Source organism: Schistosoma haematobium, chromosome 2, assembly GCF_000699445.3.
Source record: "Schistosoma haematobium chromosome 2, whole genome shotgun sequence".
Taxonomy (NCBI): domain Eukaryota; kingdom Metazoa; phylum Platyhelminthes; class Trematoda; order Strigeidida; family Schistosomatidae; genus Schistosoma; species Schistosoma haematobium.
Window position 1 is genome coordinate 28,018,419 of NC_067197.1, and position 20,093 is coordinate 28,038,511.

Genomic DNA, 20,093 nt, shown 5'->3' on the forward strand with positions numbered 1-20,093 from the left:
TAGCCGGTTTGCTGTATATACCGGGATGCCTTTTTTAGATCCAAAAACTGTCAGTAAAGGTTTATGGTCTGTAAGTAAGGTGAACTGCCGACCAAACAACATCTTGTGGAACTTTTTTACAGCAAATATAATCGCGAGGGCTTCTTTTTCTATTTGACTGTAGTTTCTTTCAGTCATAGTCAGAGATCTCGCAGCGTGAGCGATTGCTTTCTCAGAACCGTCAGGGTAGGCATGTGAAATTACTGCTCCAATTCCGTAGTTCGACGCATCTGCTGCGACTATAATTGGAAGATCGGGATCATAGTGTGTAAGGAGAAGATTCGATGATAGAAGCTGCTTCAGTTTTAGGAATGCTTCTTGGCATTCAGTTGACCAGAACCATTTAGTATCCTTTTTCAATAAGCAATTAAGAGGAGCACGATGGCGATGCAGATCTGGCAGAAAAACTCCATAATGACTAACCATTCCCAAGAAAGAACGTAAAGTTGACACATCCGTCGGTGGAGGCATGGACTTAATGGCTTCGACACTTTCAGGATCAGGTTTTCTCCCGTTTTTATCAATTATGAATCCCAAATACCGGACTCGCTCCATGTAAAAATCACATTTTTCGGCACGCAGTCTTAATCCATAATCTGCTATGCGTCTGAGAACCGTATCCACCTTATTCTCTAAATCAGCATAGTCTGTACCCATGATCAATATATCATCGAGATAAGCCGCGGTACCAGGAATGTCTTGTAACATAGTGTCCATAACTTGTTGGAAGATTGAAGGGGCAGTCTTTACTCCAAAAGGAAGTCGGTTATATCGGAACAATCCCTTGTGAGTGTTTATTGTCAAGTAATGCTTACACTCATCCGCTACCGGAATCTGTAGATAAGCGTCTGATAGGTCTAATTTCGCAAAATACTTACCCCCATTCAGTTTCGCAAATAAATCCTCTGGTACCGGCAATGGGTATTGATGGGCTTCAAGCGCTTCATTTAATCCAGTCGAATAATCTGCACATAACCGGATACTTCCATTAGGCTTTTTAACAATCACTATCGGTGCTGCCCAATCAGAAAAGTTTACTGGTTCGATTATTCCACTTCTTTGCAGACGCTCTATTTCTTGTTCAACAATAGGTAGTGCTGCATAGGGTACCGGACGTTTTGGTCTGAAGACGGGGGTGACTCCCGGTTTAAGAATCAATAGTGCCTTAACCTTTTTGCATTCCCCCAACTCTTCCGTAAACACTTGACTGTGTCTTTCCAATACAACACTCTTCAGATCCTTTTCCACCGGTTTACTGGTTCTCACTGCGCTGCATATGTGGTTAATGGGGTGATTTGCTAATTGAAGTGCTTCTATCAAGTCTAGACCTAGCAAATCTAGTCCTGGATTATGTGTAAGATATAAAGTTGCATTCGTTTTCGCATTTCCTTTCGAGACTGTACAACAAACCTCTCCAACAATATTTAGTTTTCCTCCAGATGCGCTGTGAGCTAACTGGGTTGTTGGGAGCACCTGTGGTTTACCGATAAGATTCCAAGTTCTCCGAATAATAAGTGTGATGTCAGAAGCGGTGTCGAGTTGCAGGCGGGCACGCTTTTTATTTATATCCAAGTTTACATACTTTCTTTGGCGGCAAGTTCGTGTTCGATTATGTGATACCAATATTTTGTTAGTTCGAGCACTAAATCTGTATTTCCTCGAGTAGGGTTTCAAAGAATGTCGTTTATGGGTTCTTTTTCTGCAGCAGTTTTCTTTATGTCCCTTGCGATGACACTTGCTACAACAATGTTCTTTATATGGACAGAACCTTTTATAATGCCAACCACCACAAGACCAACATGGAGATGAAGGCTGATTATCTGTGTGCGATGCCTTTCTTGAGCAAGAATCGTTCTTTCCGCTTACAGCACGAACGTATGGCAACTGGCCATTATTTTCGACCATCGAAGTGTCATGCTTTAGGTTCACCAATCTCTGGCACTCTGCGGTTACTTCTTGTAGTGTCATATTCGGACATTGTTCAATTTTACTCAAAATTCTAGTTCTAATATCGGCATCTTCGGGAGATTGGAGGCTGCACACAAATACGAGACACTTAAACTGGTCTTCTGTCATTGCTGATAGTTTGAAACGCTCACATTCACGGTTTACTAAACCCGCATGTTTCACCCAGTCATCATCGCCTGCTTTTGTCATCTTGAGACATTGATAACGAATATTAAACAAGGATGACTGTTCAGCAAAGATTTGCGACAAAATTTCAATCGTTGCATGAAAAGAAAAATCTCTTGGATTCTTTGGAAGGATAAAGTTACTGTAACGTTCATGTTCAACAGTTCCAAGTTTTCGCAAGAGTATTCTGACCTTAGCGGCGTCATCAAGTTTTTTGAGGTCGACCTTGAACAAATCTTCATATTTCTTGAACCAAGTTTCAAAAGTAATGCCAGCTGAACCATCAAAATTAAATTCATGGATAGAATTAACAATCTGGTCAATATGAGATTTGAAGGGATCATCTGTAACTTCTTTTTGATCCAGGTTCATTTTCTGAGTTAGCATCTCTAACATGTGCATCTGGAACTGTTCTTGGCGTTCCAATAAGGCTTCAAATTGTTCCAAGGTAAATGACATATTGATACAATAACCCGTCGCCAGATGTTATAACTTGAAAAAGCTGATTTTTCTTGATACAACCGCGTATAACTGAGCACTAGAACACCAAACCCTTCCAAGTCGCAATAAGAAGACAGAAGACTAACGAAAGGAATATTATTCCAAACAGTGTCAAACATAGTACAAAATTGTCAGGTATTTATAGTTTTTAGTGAGAACGAAATCATCATTACAGTCTTCCAATCCGCGTACAGGGGGTTATTAGCATTATCCAATGGGGAAGCTACACGTTGGAATTCTAGAACATTCTTCCGAAAGGTGATTGGATGGAACGTCTTCGGCTCCTTATGAGCCTCTTACAGCTTCCTCGAGTTCACCGGTGGTCCGTCGTCACAAGGCCAAACAATAGTTTACTGAACATATATACCAGAAGTGCATATACAGAGTAGAGTCCACAATAAAATCATGATTATATTACAGATTGTAGGATCTCTCTTCGTCTTTGTTCACTATCACGTGACACGTCAAAATCTGAAATTTAAGAGTATCTACATTTTAAACATTGGATTGCAGATTATATCTCTACTTCGTGTAGTATCAGTAACTGTTATGTACGCAGATCATGTATATGTTCTAAGATCTCAGATTATCTAGTTTCTTTTTAATGATTGACAGTTCTTTCCTGTGATGATAACCTCAATAACACTTTCCTAATTAATATTTTTTGGTGACTTTTGCCGTTATCTAATTGGCTATCCTCATTTTTTTTATAAATGTGGTTGTGTCCCAATATCATTATTGGTTCCTATATATACAGAGTTGCTCCACTGCAATTTCCTCTTCGATATCCAGCTTCTCCTGAATTCCTGTTTCCCATTGGGTTGGAGATTATTCTTAAATTTTTGTATGCCAGTTGTCTAATCTATAAAGTTTGAGTAGATCCAGTTTCACATTAGAAAAATATCCAAATCGTTCGTAGTTAGGAATTACTGTAGGCCAATCAAACATCTTAACAGGATGTAAGTCGAATACTTGATCCCTAATTTCACCTCTAATCATAATCTTGACTACAATTCCGAGGTAGTGTCTATTCTAAAACTACTTCATAAGAACCGTAGTTTGCAATAACGGTAGCATAGGATCAAAGCGTCCGTTTAATATTCCAACCAAATGATATGAATTTTGTGGACTGTATATTGTTGAAATACTTTTGCCATCTAGATGAAGTTGATCTTGTACGTCAGATAGGTAATTGTATGACCTGATAAAATTCTCAAGAACAACACCCCCAACTTAACTAGCTAGCTAATAAAATAATGTCTCTGAGTTATTCAGATTTATATTCTATTGCATATAATATGTCTTATTACTAATTGTATTTACATTTTGTGTTTCTATATCCCCTTAATTTAGTATTCATTTCTTCCGGATTTAATGGAGTCCGTTTCTGTGAAATCAAGAACTTATTCATCACGTGATAATCAACAGCCTTTAAGTGCATCATCTTCCTTTTTGCCAAATTCTAATCAGTCGAAGCAGCTAGCTGTTAAATCACAAAATTCAAGTCAATTTGAAGATGACAGTATGAGAAAAGGTAATTGTTGAGAATCCTGTGGCTGTGTCCCATTTATTTCATTGTTGTTTTCCATTGCAAACTAATTAATAGAATTCAGTCAATGTTATGGATTACACAAACATAACGTTCACCAATACTCAGTTACGGGTCTATGTAAATATCCCAGTCCTAGAGGAGGTCAGTCATAGTCTGGATAGCTCAGTAGTAACATCTCATTCTAAGTGACCTGAGCTTGAATCCAGCACTAGTATCCTTCATATTCCATCTACACCTTGGTGATAAGTGATAATTACCTTCAAACACCTGATAGTTTTATTTTCATGAAATTGTCAATTCTGTTTTCGAAATTATCAAATTGTGGTGAATATGTAAGCAAGCTAACAAATTATTATTAACTATAACACTAACTAACTGCTAACTATTTAAATTTGGGAAAGAAAGCAGTCTGAATTATACCGAATGCTATCTCCAATGATACGTATGAGAATAGCGATTGTTGTTAAAAAAAGATACATTCATGTTTATCAAAAGCGCGTATATAATTTACAGTAATGTCTAAAGTGAATAAATACTTAGTTATTACTTTATAACTCAATAGTAAAACTTCTTTTTTTAAAGAAAGGTTTGATTCACCTAATATCAACGATCAGTCACCTTTCAATTTGTTCGGAACTGTAGACAATTAGTTGATTTCAGCTCCCTCCGTTGGAGGTTTATTCTTTATTTATTTATTTAAACACATAAACATTGGTACAAGGAGGCACCAAATAGATATGCGCCACATAAATCACTTGATTTATGTGGGAGCTGTAATACTTCCCGGGTGCCCAAATCGGAACAGGCGGTTTTCTCAGAGGACCAAACCCAGAGCCTTCGACTTAAAGGTCTAATCCACAAGGCAGTGGAGATACGTAGTCGGCGACCAACAATTGGTTCATACACCATTTATTCCCTCAGGATCCCGGAGCCCACGTACACCATTGGTTTGGAATCAGGAGTTCCCAACTCCCCTAAATGCATCCTCCGTATCGCAAGATTTAAATTACAACTAATTCTTAATAAGCCAAATGTTTCTAATATTGAAGCACTAACTACTCTTATTCAGTGTTTTGTTTCAATGTTCATGTGAAAAATAGTTGGTTTTCGTGTTTTTTTAATCCCCTCAATTGTTTAGAAGAAACTGTCGATGAAATGATGGAACGTTATCGTAGACAAACAAAAGTTGTTTCACCAGACAAATCAATTTTCAATCATATTTCTAATTCTCAGTATTCTCATCATGGCAAACAAATTCCTAGTACTTCAAATTCCAACAAAATAGTCAACAATAATACTGTTGTTAGTGTTGAAAATATAAATAATTCGGACAAAAATTTCTCTTCTATCGCTTCATTGCAATCATCATCTTCGTCTGCTTCGTCATCATCATCATATTCATTATCTCCTGTTTGTTCACAATCACGTAAATCAATTCCTCATTTGTTCAATTTAGCCTTAAATGGTCTACAAGAGATATTCTCTAACTCAACATTAAATATTATCGCTTTTAATACTATACAAAAACTTAAGTCAACATGGCAAATGACATGTGATAATCAATTGTTGCTTCAACAATCACAAGATATAACTGGTGTATTTAATGAGAACCAAATATTTTTTTCCTTGTTAAATTCAATGCTAGCTGGATTATATGGTACACAGGTTAGTTTCAATTCAGCCAACTTTTCTTAGCTGTTTTTTTATGTTTGTTTCTCTACTTCCCATGGTTTACATCACAAACTGACCCCAATTAAAAACAATCCACCAGACAGCTGTTTTGTTCTTGTATGGAACTCTACATCGGTGCGCATCCACATCCCCACAAGGGATCAAACCCAGTATTTTCGGGTTCCACGGAGAGCGCTTAACTTTTAGATCACCGAGTCAATATCCGATGCTGCATATTTCTAGCTTCTCTGAAATACATTTGTTTAAATTTTCGTCGGAAAATTCCGGTCTCTAAATTGTGCTTTCTGTAGTATATAGTTGACTTGTCTTTTGGTAATTTGTGCTAAGAACAGCTCATCTTATACTTTTAATCATTTGTATTTCAATTAGATATAGACCGCCCGTGTGTTCAGTACTTTAGTAGATAAAGCAACTGTTTTCTACCAGTAAGTCATGGATTCGAACCTCTGCTTCACATATATCGTTATAAAAAATTAAGTAGCCCTTACAAAGAGTAGAGAAAAGATTAGTATATAGATCTGCACTTTTTAAATGAGTTACACTGTTATTTATGGTATTAATCGAATTCAAAAGTACCCTTGTACTTTTCGAAAAATAGGAAGACTTTTTATGTTGAAGAAATGATACAGCTTAGTTGTTGTTGATGTTCTCTAAATACTGGATACGCTCTGCTTAACCATAATCTTCTCCCAATCTGTATGGTTTCATCAATACTTTGTGTTTGAATTGAAATGGTCAAGGAATAATTCTTATGCAAGAAAGAACCTGCGATTATTGTAAGCTAAACAAACTTACGTGAAAACACTTCCATTGGGCTTAACCACCCGGCAAAAATTGAAGGTAAAGACTAATCTGTAAGGACGTTTTCATATCTCAAGAAATGGTTCAAGTAACAAATGGATAAACACTTTTATGTTAATGTTAATGTGTCCTTAAAATGCAGATAATATGACTTAGTAGGAGTTAATGAACAGAAGCAACCAATAACAGTTTGAAAACAGATGATAATAATGATATTTATATCACGGTGTAATTTGGCGAAGAATTAACAAATTAGTCAAGTACAATTTTTTTGTTTCAAAAGAAATATGAATTTGCCGATTATTGATTGTATTTTTATCATAGTTCTCTCCTTAAGATTTTAGTACGCAAAATGCGGTTTTGTGTTTGAGCAACACCGCCGAGTCAATTTTTCTAATGTTTTACTGTTCGAAAATGCATTATTTCCAGAAAATTCTACCCGAAACAATCAATGAGAATACTTTTTAAATAATATCTACTCCCTTTCTCATCTATTCTCGTTAGTTAAATCAAAGAAATAAGCCTTTAATTTTTTTTTGTTATCTCATTAATTTTGATAGTTAGGTCGATAGTTATTAGAAGGATAGTACAAGTTCAATTGAATAGTATTTCGTTGGATTCATTATGCTACAGCAATATTTTGATTAATTTGTAGATAGAATTAGGCTTCATAACTGTCACAGATTCTATACTTCTTAAGAAATATGATTGATTCTCATTCGTTTGTGTTTTACTCTGGATTTTTTTTCCTCCTACTTTTTTTTCTTAGCAAAATTCAACAATAATTAACATTCTAATTGAAACAAGAAATATTTTATTAGAATTAAACAATCTATTAGGAAGTTTTTCAAATTCTGATTATTCAACAATGAATGATAAATCTACAAATAATAATAACAATAATACAGAAACTAATTTCAATCAAAATTATTGGCTATTCAACTTGAATGATAAAACATTATCATGTTCATTAACTAAATGTTTAATCTCTAGTCTTCGTCAATATCTTAGACAACATCAAATTTATAGAATTCAATTGAAAAAAAATTATGAACAATTAAATAAACTTAAAACAAATTTAGAATTAACTGTAAATTGGTATGTAAAAAGTTTGTTTTTTTGTTGTTTTTCTATGTATTTTCACAATATTCTTTTTGGAAGTTTTCTTTGGTGATCAAAGATAAGTGAAATTCTCACTGTTATAATATTCATTTAAGTGGTTGAGATCAATGACCTGAATTTTTATTGATTTTATCTGATACCCATGGATTCTGGTACAGCTATCTTGCTTTGGTTTGAGCACCCGGGCAGTATCCCAGTCTTCACATAAATCATTCGATTTATGTGACGTATATCTATTTGATGCCTCCTTGTACCAATGTTTATGTGTTTAAATAAACTCATAGTATAACTGCTTGAAAATAAGTATGCGCCTCTAAAACGAATAAATAACTTTATAAAAAAGTAAAAAAAAGGAGTTTTAGCAGAAATGCAACCAGGTGAGATCTCTTTCGGTTAAAGGAGTTCCACTTACTTTTATGAGACATTTAAAAGAAAACTACAGTGGTTTCTCTTATGGCTTCTGTTTTGGGCCATGTTTGGTAACACCTAATTGAGTTGCATCATATCTAGGACTTCAACTGAAAAGTTATAACAAACCGAGATATTTCGGTCCTATAAAGCTATCTTTCATACTATGCCTTCATGTCATAAACTGACAATCTCTTCGCGTTTTCCGCTGTCAACTTATTGTTTAATTTCAGTTCTGTTTTTGAATTATATTCAAAGTTCAGTCTTTATCACTATCATTATTACTATTTATTTATTTTAACACATAGACATTGGTACAAGGAGGCACCAAGTACATATGCGCCACACACATCTAATTTGATATGTATGAGTGCTGTGATACTGCTCGGGTGCCCAAACCGAATCAGGTGGTTTTCTTAGGGGGCCACGCCCAGAGCCTTCGACCTGAAGGTCTGATCCACAAGGCAGTGGAGCGACGTAAAAAGATGCAGTCCCATGGTAGCCAGTGACCAACAATTGGTTCATACGCCATTTGTTCCTTCAGGATACTGGAGCCCATGTGCACCATTGGTTTGTAATCGGAGTTTTCCAACTCCCTAGGTGAACTCTCCATGTCCACCAACCCGGTTTGAGCGCCAGACATACGCTCTTCGTCATCTGAATTTCGTAAACAACACCCCCGCCACGAGAAGGCAATGAGTAGGACTTCCCTGGCAGAGGCTGTATACGCATCGCCATGTGAGAACATTTCGAGATGGAGAGCGGACTCTCCCCACTCTCGGCCATACTAAGGCATTTGGGGGCCATTGGTACTATAATTATTTCGACTTTGGAATTTATTACATCAATTTCATATCTTCGTTACAATATAGTATAGTGAATTGGGGTAGCACAAGTTCATGCCAGGCTGACCGATCTGTATATTTTTCTTTTTTAACTTTTTTATTCCAAGGTTGCAACAATCTATACACCTTCAACAAGAATATATTACAAATAGAAATTTGTTGGAATTTATTAATCAACATAGAAACTTATTCATAGAATTTGATCAAGAATTCACTAGTGACGAATTGTCCTGTGATCCAAAATTACGTGTTGAAATTGTACAAAAACTTGTTACACAATTAATTAATAAAATGAAAACTAAATGGCGTGAATCTTATCTGAATGATTGTTTCACTTCAACGCATTTATCATCATTATTACATAGATCTGATGTACCTCAATCATCAATGAATATTTTGTGGGATAGTTCAATTACAAATGATAATAATGTAGAAAGTGTAATTATACAGTTAGAAAGACTTGTTATGGATGAAATTTATCCGTTTGTAATATGGATTAATAATCCCAGCGTAGAGAAGGAACGTGATGAGTATGTTTCTCCAGTTTAGTGTATTGTGTTTTATTTATCTTCTGTTAAATGAAATAATATTGTTAGCCATTGGCTGGCAATCGATTGACTGTTCGCTAAACATAATAGAGAACTAATGGATAGTTATATATAAGACGTTTTAGCAAAGTAGTGGTAGCTTAGCAGTTAGAGCAGTTAATTTCCATCCGTTGTCTTTCATGTTTGGACGCTACGTAACTTAAATGAGTACAAATAATTACATAATTTCTTTGTCAAATCTCAAGGGAGTTCTGTACCGACTAAGTGAACCCATACTACTTAGTTTACCATGGTTCATTCAAATTTGACTCTTTTGCTAGGGTTGTTCAAATAAAAAAGTTTAGCTTGTGTTACTAATTTAACACATTAATAATACTCAAATTCCATTTATTGGCATACGTACTCGTTTATCAATCAGTGTTTGTATGAAAAGTACTAATACACTACATAGTTATCCAAATCAGATTAGATCAAATAGGATGCTTAATTCGAAGTCTGTCAGTTAAAATTATTCATTAAGTTACCGCTCCATACACTTACCATACCAGAAAAACTTTGGACGCTAGTATCTTTGAATCGAAATACTGGCGGGATCGAATCAAAATAAACGGTTTTAATCGTATAAAAGTTCAATTTCTCATTCCTTGAATCATGGATAACTAACCATTTGACATTTTCAAGAATGTAATACTGTTACAGACGAGGTAATTTGCAATCTAAATAAATTAAAGAAATATTTTTGTATTTATCTATTGTGTAAAGAATGTCAGTGACAATTTATTTCTGATCCGTATTATTCTGTAGTGTCGGTCACTATGTTAAACCCATATCACTTATTCTAGCTTCTGGACAGGCCAATTAATTCATTGTTGAGTAGTTACCTTTTGACCTTGTTAATTATTCACTTGTCAACTTTGACTTTTTACTTGAGCGTATATATGTGTACATCTTATTCTACTCATCACATATCTGTAGCTTATTTTTGTTTGACTATAAATATCGATTCACACTTGGCTAAATTGAATCAGCTCACTCGCCTTCTTCATTACGCGTCACTTAGTCTCGCTTCTCTGTTTCCTCTCCTTCGATGCGATTTTCTGTTCGAATCAACAATTGTATGACTTATATTTGATTCCGTTATTCACCAACGCGAGTTAAGTCGATGATTATATACGAAAATAAGCGACATGTATATCTCGATAGCAATCATGCAATAATGATTATTTGTCCGATCGAACTAGAGTCAAATCGTGGGTCACTAAAATCCCATAGAACTATTTAAAGTTATTGAGAAAACATAAGAAAATTTCACTATTCTCATTCTGTTTCATATTAATTATTAAGGGAACTCTCTTATTAATAATCAAGTTATTTTAAAATTTAATATTTTTGTTTTAGTATAATAATATGAATATTTATATGTAAATTATTTCTTTCATATTAAAATAGATTGTTTCATCGAGAGTTAACATTTTTACAAAATACAGTAACACCAACAGAATTACGAATATCAAATGCATATCATATTGTTTTACCATTAAAATCTGTACAAAATGAACTACTATTGTTAGATTGTTATCATGTATGTATTTGTTTGAGTATATTGTTTTATGTATAGATTGTGTTGATTGTATTTAACTAATTTTAACTTATTATTATAATTTCTTTTTCGGCAACTAATCAATTCAGTTGTTACAATAAAAAAAGAACTGTTTTATTTGTAGTACTCATAATTGAAGCTAAATCAGATATCGGTTTGAATATCAAATTATTTAATGTCATACACATAGTTCCATTTTGTCATTTTGAAAAGAGCAAGTACAAAGATTCAAGTGATATACAGAAAGCTTTAAGTCAGTTATGAGCAATATGGAATGTAACCCAAATATATATTGCCTTAAATTGCTAAATCGATCAGAAAAAAACATATAGTTAGAGAAACAGAAATGGAAAGTACGAAAATCATTAGAACTTAGGATCTAAATGTAGACAAAGAATAAATGGATCTGAAGTACTATGATGGATTTTTAGGGATATCGTTCAAAATATCTGGCTACTGGTCACAATTATCATGAGGACACTAACTAGAGGATCTACACCTCGCTACATAGCTTATTTCAACAGAAAACGACTACAAGGACTGATGCTTTTCTTGTTTTTGGATGACCTCAGCTTTTTAAACCTATTGTCACCCTGGCCAGGAATTCACATCAAGGTGGGTTTTGGCTTGTCATGCTTCACGCATCGCGAAGGATAATCATTCTCAACATAAATGTACGCCTAGCGTTGGCAATGTTCATTCGGATGTTTGATTATGTGCGAGCAATGCTTCGAAGACACCTATCGATAGGCAATTTTAGACTACAAATGTCTCCTACTTTCATAGCCACTAAATAATACAGAGAAAACTGCCATTCATCAAACTTTCCTCCACCTCCACCACATCTAAAAAAATAGCAGAAACCAAGTGATAATTCGTCTGTTGCTAAACTGGTTGGTTAGATGAAACTCCTAATATAATTGAAGCGATGAACGCGCTCGACTCATTCACTCTATTCGAAGTCTAAGAGTTGTTGCACACTGACCTTGAATGTCGAGGGATTTTGTTCTCATGTAGAGATTTGCGACTTTTCGAGAAAACGATGCTCAAATCCATATACTTAGTCAGTGGTTCTGCCTTTAAGTCTATTCAAATTATATTTAGGAATTGATACTGTAAACAGAATTGTCAGTTTAACTAATACAAGTACTTAAATATACTATTAAATAAGCTAAGCCATTCATTAAGACCGATGAACTAAAAGCTTAAGAACTGGAAATTTAACTTCCTCAAAACTGTATGTTCTCTGTTCAATTCCTTTTTTATGATTTTTTCTACAAATATTAATGATGAATGGTTTTTTATTGTATTTTCTACCTTAAATAGACATCATCTGATAAACTTCGTTGTTTAAAACGTGTAATAAATCATGTTTTAGCTGCTTTGCAACTAGCCAATCCCACATCAATACCGTGTGCAGATGATCTTTTACCAGTGCTCATTTATTTAGTTATACATGTAAGTATATTTATCAAATATATTTAACCTATCATTCTCATTAAATAAATATCGTATAATATTTGAAGGTACTTTTGAGCACATTGCAGATATAATCTTATTATATGACTCTGATTGTTAATCACAAACATTACTAATATGATTGACATACAGAAGTGTTGTTTATTCTTTATTATCATTAGTTTTTTAGAGTAGGGTATACTTTTGTTACATTAGATATTCAAACTGAGTATGAATGCTCTATGTTTTCGTGTACTGTGAGGAATAACATTTAATAAGATTTGTCTAATATGGCTAGTAGCATGAATAAAATCGAACTACTTTCTTCGGTATTAGTTATTTAATTTATCGAATGAATGTTATTCAACCTAAGTTTTCTTTTTAAAGAATTTTATGCGTATAACAGACAATGAATAGTAATTTAAGTAGAGCAATCAATTAATGAGTAACTGGGTATCAGACAAGTGATATTCTGTTAACTAAAAAGTGACACTACACATGCAACTTTTTAATATGGGCTTGTAGCGTGGCGTCGAGTTGAGATTAACTATGAACACCGCTACCAAGAAACACGTGCCAAATAGATCGGAAGGCGTAAGAAGCTCGTTCCAAATGACTCCATAAAATCCCCGAGAAGCCAAATATCAGAAGGCAATTAATGGACCAAGTCGAGTTATATTTGCTGGCGATCTCGTGGCATCGAAAGGATACCGAGATCGTGCCAGGATACAACCTTGGTTACAGAAGGTAACCGAATTCGCGCGAAGTTACAATCGAAGTGTCAGTATAAGAATGGAAGCACAAAATAGCTGTCATTAGCACAGTCAAACAAAAGCACATTAAAACAAACACTGGTACAGTTGGTTATAATAATAATTGTTTTTATTAAACCAGTCGTGTTCTCGTGATAAATGTGAGTCACTACAGGAGCCCCCGCTAGAAAGGGTTTACACTTTCGATAAATAGTGGTTTGAATCGTGGGACTGATCGGCTGACGAGCGATTGTAGGACGGAAGAATTGGCGAACAGGAAAGCGATCGTTGATCGTCGAGTTGCCAACGAAGGTCGTTTTCGGAGAACGGTACCAGGAGCGATGTGTTGTATTTATTGCTTGAGTTGGCATGCTACACCAGAGTGGTTTTTATCCAGAATCTGAAGAGGGCGTTCGTAGGGGTCCGGACCAGAAACGCTGCAGACGTAGGACGAAACCACGTTGAGCCAAAAGACCAGAAGCGACCGTAACGACCAAGTTCGAGACCAAGCGTATGCCAAGCATTCGAAACCAATATATCGACTGAGTACGTTGACAAGAGCGTGGGTGATCAGGCCAGCTTTCGCCAAAGTTGACTGAAGTCGACGGAACCAAACGGAGATGGTCGAAGGCGTGGGCTCAGGAAACAAAAAGAAAATCAAAAAGAGAAGAGTGTAGCATGCGTGTAGTATAGGAATAATCCTACACCGTATCGGTTGTTGACTGTGCGACTAGTCGCGGAAGCGTACGGGCAACCGTACTCGGCGACCGGAACGTGAGACGGCAGTCTCGTTCGTATCGCGTGAGCCTGCAATCTCATCCGAGGTCAGAAGCGGCGTGTTCTGCTGATCTGGACGTGAGGCTATCGTCTCGTCCGTAGACGGTGCAGATGACGCGTGCTGTTGACCGGGGCGTGAGAATGAGGTCTCAGATGTATCTAGCGTGGGACCTGAAGAAGATTTAAGGATCCCGCTAGGTTTAATAGGTCTAGCATTGAATCTCAGGTTACCAGATAGGGCACTGTCATCGACGTGTGCTGGTTTGAGACGATCAACGCTGACGATCTCGACGCGTCCATATCGATCAACCTTGAAGGTCTTTTCGTGACGAGCGATCACGTGAAAAGGCCTTCGTAAGGTTGTTGCCAAGGTTTGCGTACCGAATCTACTCGTACAAAAACATGTGAACAGGTAGATAACTCTCGAGGGAGAGCGACCTGTCGATGTTGTATTCGAGTTGACACCGGAGACAGCGTTCACATAAATGCAGACAGTCGACGGACGTTGTCTGATTTACCGAAATTAGGTCTGCTCCGTGGTGTGAAGAATTCTCCGGGCAGACGCAATGTCGTGCCGTATACCATTTCAGCGGCGGAACATTGTATATCTGCCTTCAAGCTCGTTCGAATACCTAAGAGGACGAGCGATAAGGTTTCGTACCAGTTGTCGTTCTCGTGTGCTCGTAGAGCACTTTTAAGTTGGCAATGAAACCGTTCAACTTAACCATTTGATACTGGGAGGTAGACGTTAATGCGTATGCGAATGCATTCCGTACCAAGCAGCCGGGTCAGCGAGGAGAATAAATAATAGGGGAAAATTTCTCGAATAAAGCGTGGAATTCATCGTCACGCGAATAAAAAAGTAACAAGGATTCGGTACACATACATGTGAGTCTATTATATTAATACTATTCTTATCGTTATCCGTCATGTCGAGTATATTATATATTAAATATGAAAATATACGACAGACGTGGATAGATAAATCATAGACTCACCGAATTGGCTTCTTTGGAAGATTTGACCAGAAGCAGAGGCGTGTTCCAAAATACGGGTCACCAATTGTAGCGTGGCGTCGAGTTGAGATTAACTATGAACACCGCTACCAAGAAACACGTGCCAAATAGATCGGAAGGCGTAAGAAGCTCGTTCCAAATGACTCCATAAAATCCCCGAGAAGCCAAATATCAGAAGGCAATTAATGGACCAAGTCGAGTTATATTTGCTGGCGATCTCGTGGCATCGAAAGGATACCGAGATCGTGCCAGGATACAACCTTGGTTACAGAAGGTAACCGAATTCGCGCGAAGTTACAATCGAAGTGTCAGTATAAGAATGGAAGCACAAAATAGCTGTCATTAGCACAGTCAAACAAAAGCACATTAAAACAAACACTGGTACAGTTGGTTATAATAATAATTGTTTTTATTAAACCAGTCGTGTTCTCGTGATAAATGTGAGTCACTACAGGCTCATTGATTTTTATTGACCGATTAGTAATACAGAATTTATTCTCGCTTGTCAATTCTTTATTATATTTTTCTAGACAAATCCTCCTCGACTACTGAGCAATATCGAATTTATAAACAATTTTGCTGGTGATAACCTAAATGGTGAATTACAATATATCTGGTGTCAATTTTGTTCTGCCGTTGCTGAGATTCGACGTTTAATGTCTATCAGACCAATGAATAATAATTATGATGGTAATAATATCTAAAAGTTATAATTTCTTTTTTTGTTGAAAGAATCCCTTTTTTTTCTTTCTTTCTTTCCACACACTCCACATCATCAATGTGTAGTTAATCCTCATTGGTCACTTTCATACAATTCCATTAGAATAGCAGTAGCAGGAAGATAGTGTATTTTGTTTCTCATTGTACAGCGTCAAATTGTTTATGGTTTCGATTTCACTCACAGTTTTTCTTGTCAGGATAAATCATACCATCAATAGATAAATGATCGTGATGAGCATTGGAAACGTTTTGTTAGTTGGTGTTTTGTTTTTTTTGTAGTCTTTCTACTGTGATTAACTTGAAATGATGTGAGATATTTTACACATTAGTTTTTTCCACTGTAATCGCGTTACGATAATAATTTAGTAATATTACTTCGGCTGTTAAATTGTATTCTGATTAATCTTAATTTTTTTTATAAACTTTACAATTACATCATTTGAAAGTGTATCACTCTCGTTTATAAACAATAAACTACGTCTGTACAATTAAAAAAATCATAATAATACATGAATGCTATTTTTCATTGAAAGATTTTTTTTTTTTAATTTACATTGTTTTGATTGATAATTCAAGAAAATATCTCCGAAAAAACCCAGTGAATATAAAATAGTTAAGTATAAAAAATGAGATGTATCCTTGTGCACAGTTAACAAATAGAATAATTTATGGAAACAATAATCAATTAAAGTGATATTCTTGTATGAGAATAACAGACAAGTTGTAACGATATTTGTGAATAATGAAGGTTCACGAAAATTAAACAAACATTTTGAAAAAAATGCTTTAAGTTAAAAGGTAAATGGCAAAATATTATAATAATGAAGAAAAATTAAAATAAATGCTGGAACTATGATGACATGATTCACTTGAAGTCATGCCAACTAGATTCCTGAGGTAAGTTGTCCCAGCTTTGTAAATGGTTCATATCACCAACTAGCATTATGTGTTGTATAATCCTTCTCACTGCATACATTTGTATGGTTGTATCGTAAAATTTGTCTGTTGTAGATGGTCATTGACCATGTTAACTATTACTTTTTAACTCATACAAGTCATGGACGGTTGTAAATAAAAGAATGACGACATACATTTTGTAGGTCATGTGAGTAAGACACAGCTTTTCCAAACTACCACTCTTCTGGATGTCAGCAGGAGGACTTCAGGAAAATTAAATTAAGATGTGACATCGAACGTCTTGCTTTAGTGACCACATTAATATCTCTGAACGGAAACTAATACGCCCAAAATCGACATCCGAAAAATTGACAAAATATGGGTCAAAATTACACGCAAAGCACTTATTGCTACGATGGGCGATGTCCAGTATGGGAGTAGGCTGGAAGAAAATAGGAGCGACGAAACCTGTTATACTTCTTTCTTATTACAACCCAGCTATTCCTATTGCCTAGTATTCTTGGACACCAATTCACTCGACAAGTCCCCAAATCAGAAAACGGTTGAACAGGAAGGAAATTATATTCCAAATAACAAGGTTAGATAGAAGTAAGAAGTACTATAGGAAAGACGTTTTTACGTTAGATTCTAGAGTGCTCTCCAAGTATAAGCCAGCGCTGATTGGATAAGAATTAGCCAATCAGCGTGGGCCAACGCAATCGTGCATGGAGCATGTTTCAATTCAATCTATATCCCGCTAACAAAACTAATGCATAGCATCAGCCAATGAAAACTGGACTGAGCTATTTCAATAGGTGTAGGCTACCTGGTTGGTGTCCGCACGATTACCTTGGCCAATCGTTAAGGACTTTGAATGACATGACTCGAAATCATTTGCAACGGCGTAGATGCATCTACTTTTTACCATTCCTCAGATTTTAAGTTTCTGAATCAATAATTTTTTATTTCACCAATCTATGTTTTTCTCGAATCGTATCTTCGATGCTTAATCTTTGCTGTTACTACCTCTACTACTCTGGGATTTACTGTAGCAATTTCATCTCGCTGTGTTGTTGGGGTATAACAATTTTAACCGATGTAAGTAAGTACCATGGTTCTACGTTGCGACTGACTTGATGATGGTGATGACCAAATATATTAGATACTATAATAGAGTTGAACATTATAACCAAAAAAATTGTTTCATTTTCGTCTATCACAAAACTTTTGTTAATTGTACTCTATGACAATATTGAGTAAGAAAAGAAACAATGTATCAAGTTAACTCATGTTTTATAATCAAAGATGTTTATTCGCTATCATTTAATAAGAGAAAAATAACATTGTTGAAGAGATTCTTGCATATATGATTAGAAAAAGGGAAAGGAATACTATTCTGTATCTAATTGTACAATAGCTTGAATAATATCTCGTAGTTCTTCAGCTATAGGCAATTGGCTTGCATATTGTGGTAGATGTTGTATTACATAGTCAATAAGAAATGTCAATCTTGTCACGTCTGTTGTAGATGAAGTGAATTGAGAGTCATGATCATTAATTTGTTGACTATCAGGCAAACTTGAAATCTAATGAATAAAAAACATTAATTATATTATCTATGAAAAAAGTACTATAACATACCGGTGGTAATAGACCACGAAGCCATGCTTCAATTGTCAGTGGAATGAATACGCGTAAACGTAATCGTTGTTTTGTATTATTATGTCCTGGACCATAACATCGATCAGCTACACGACGTCCCACAATGAATAATAATCGGACAGCCAAATTACTAGGGTCTTGAACTTTTGATAAAAACTACCATTAGTAATTAAAAAATAGTAGGGTTGAAAACAAGATAACATTGGCGAATAAAAGTAATGAACATTGAGTCATTTAAGAATTAAGATGGGAACTTACTGAATGTGAAGCAAGAAATAACGAATAAAAAAGTCTCCAAAAGTTTATTTATCCATTGACTTACGTTAGCTTATGTATACACCCCAAGTTATACTTTGCAGGAAAATATAGCGGCTAATACATCCATATCCTACTTAGAATCAGATTGTTTGTGTATATACGTCATTAATTTTAGTGTCACTCCTATGAGCTTTACAAGATTACTGTAAACCATATGCACGTTGGCCGATTTCTGTAAACAAAATAACCTTGAAAGTAAACCATTGATGTTCTATTTTATTTGGGGGGGGGGTGATAAAAAATTCTCTGGACATCATATGAGAAAATAGCGTTGCGAACGTGTTGTTGTGGAAGATTCAGCAGTAACATACATCTGTATGAAGATTACGTTCTTTGTGTACAAGTGTCTACAGATATCAACCTGATGAAGATGTGACCTGTTACAGTTTTGTGTCAACTTGAGTGGACAAAGAAGATATAAAAAACTAATTGTAATTACATTATTACGTACGTACGAAGTGTACAAAGATAGACTTAAGCAGTTTGAATAAAGTGACAGTATATTCAATTATAACAATAACATAAATAATGGGCAAATTTGTACTAAGAAATAACAATTTTAATTCGAATCCAGCTTGATAACTCTATATTATATAATCAAATGTGAGCTACGAATTCTTTACGATTTTTATAACAGATTTATTACAGAAGTAAGAAAAAGACTATAAAACTTACAAGCTCAGCTTGATCATCTAGATTAGCTTCGAATAAGGATACTATATGTTGTATAACTACAGTATCTTTTGGAAAACCCCAATGGTTAGCCAAAGTAAAGGCAGCTGAACTAAATCGATCATAAATATCTACAGCTCTAAAAGTGCAATCAGATTGATGATTAACTGAACAGATTATATTTTCGTCTGTAATGAATGATGGAGTTGCACAACGTTGTGAATTAGGTAACAATGAAAGACGTGCAACACATTTTTCAATTAACCAATAGAGGAAAAAGCGTCGCCTTATTACTAAATCATCATCAACATTGTTTCCAACACCTGTGCTAACCCAGTTTGGATTATCAGGTGACAATATAATATGTAAATCCTTAAAAAGAAAGAAATAACAACATATGAGATGAAATTACATGAACAAATAAAAAAATCATTAGTAGGATGAAAACGAATCCCGGTTACTTTTATAATATGCTAGCTAATATCTGATGTCAAAGCCCAGTGTATCAGGCTTCTATTGTGCAAATGAAAAGCTAGGACATTTCAATGCTTTATCAAACCAAATACCAAATCTATTCCTA

The 20,093-nt window shown here is 35.3% G+C and overlaps 2 protein-coding genes across 3 annotated transcripts in view; one reads left to right on the top strand and one right to left on the bottom strand.

Moving 5' to 3' along the window:
- Positions 1 to 16,498, top strand: part of MS3_00006630 (uncharacterized protein) — a gene marked incomplete at its 3' end in the record, with an annotated part of 37,829 nt that extends 21,331 nt beyond the window's left edge. Inside the window, exons 11-17 of one of the 2 annotated variants that reach the window (XM_051214799.1) lie at positions 4,027 to 4,207; positions 5,364 to 5,890; positions 7,488 to 7,816; positions 9,201 to 9,623; positions 11,091 to 11,223; positions 12,568 to 12,699; positions 15,775 to 16,498. In XM_051214799.1, the coding sequence (XP_051067988.1) occupies positions 4,027 to 4,207; positions 5,364 to 5,890; positions 7,488 to 7,816; positions 9,201 to 9,623; positions 11,091 to 11,223; positions 12,568 to 12,699; positions 15,775 to 15,948 (1,899 nt within the window). Of the gene's footprint in view, positions 1 to 2,931; positions 4,208 to 5,363; positions 5,891 to 7,487; positions 7,817 to 9,200; positions 9,624 to 11,090; positions 11,224 to 12,567; positions 12,700 to 15,774 lie in introns of those variants that run through there. The other variant, XM_051214800.1, reaches the window with a different exon arrangement.
- Positions 16,499 to 17,570: 1,072 nt separating this feature from the next.
- Positions 17,571 to 20,093, bottom strand: part of RAB3GAP2 (Rab3 GTPase-activating protein non-catalytic subunit) — a 40,696-nt gene continuing 38,173 nt past the window's right edge. Inside the window, exons 22-24 of the mRNA XM_051214801.1 lie at positions 19,517 to 19,885; positions 18,503 to 18,679; positions 17,571 to 18,447 (exon numbers count right to left, since the gene is read on the bottom strand). Of these exons, the coding sequence (XP_051067990.1) occupies positions 18,253 to 18,447; positions 18,503 to 18,679; positions 19,517 to 19,885 (741 nt within the window). The 3' untranslated portion in view covers positions 17,571 to 18,252. The remainder of the gene's footprint in view (positions 18,448 to 18,502; positions 18,680 to 19,516; positions 19,886 to 20,093) is intronic.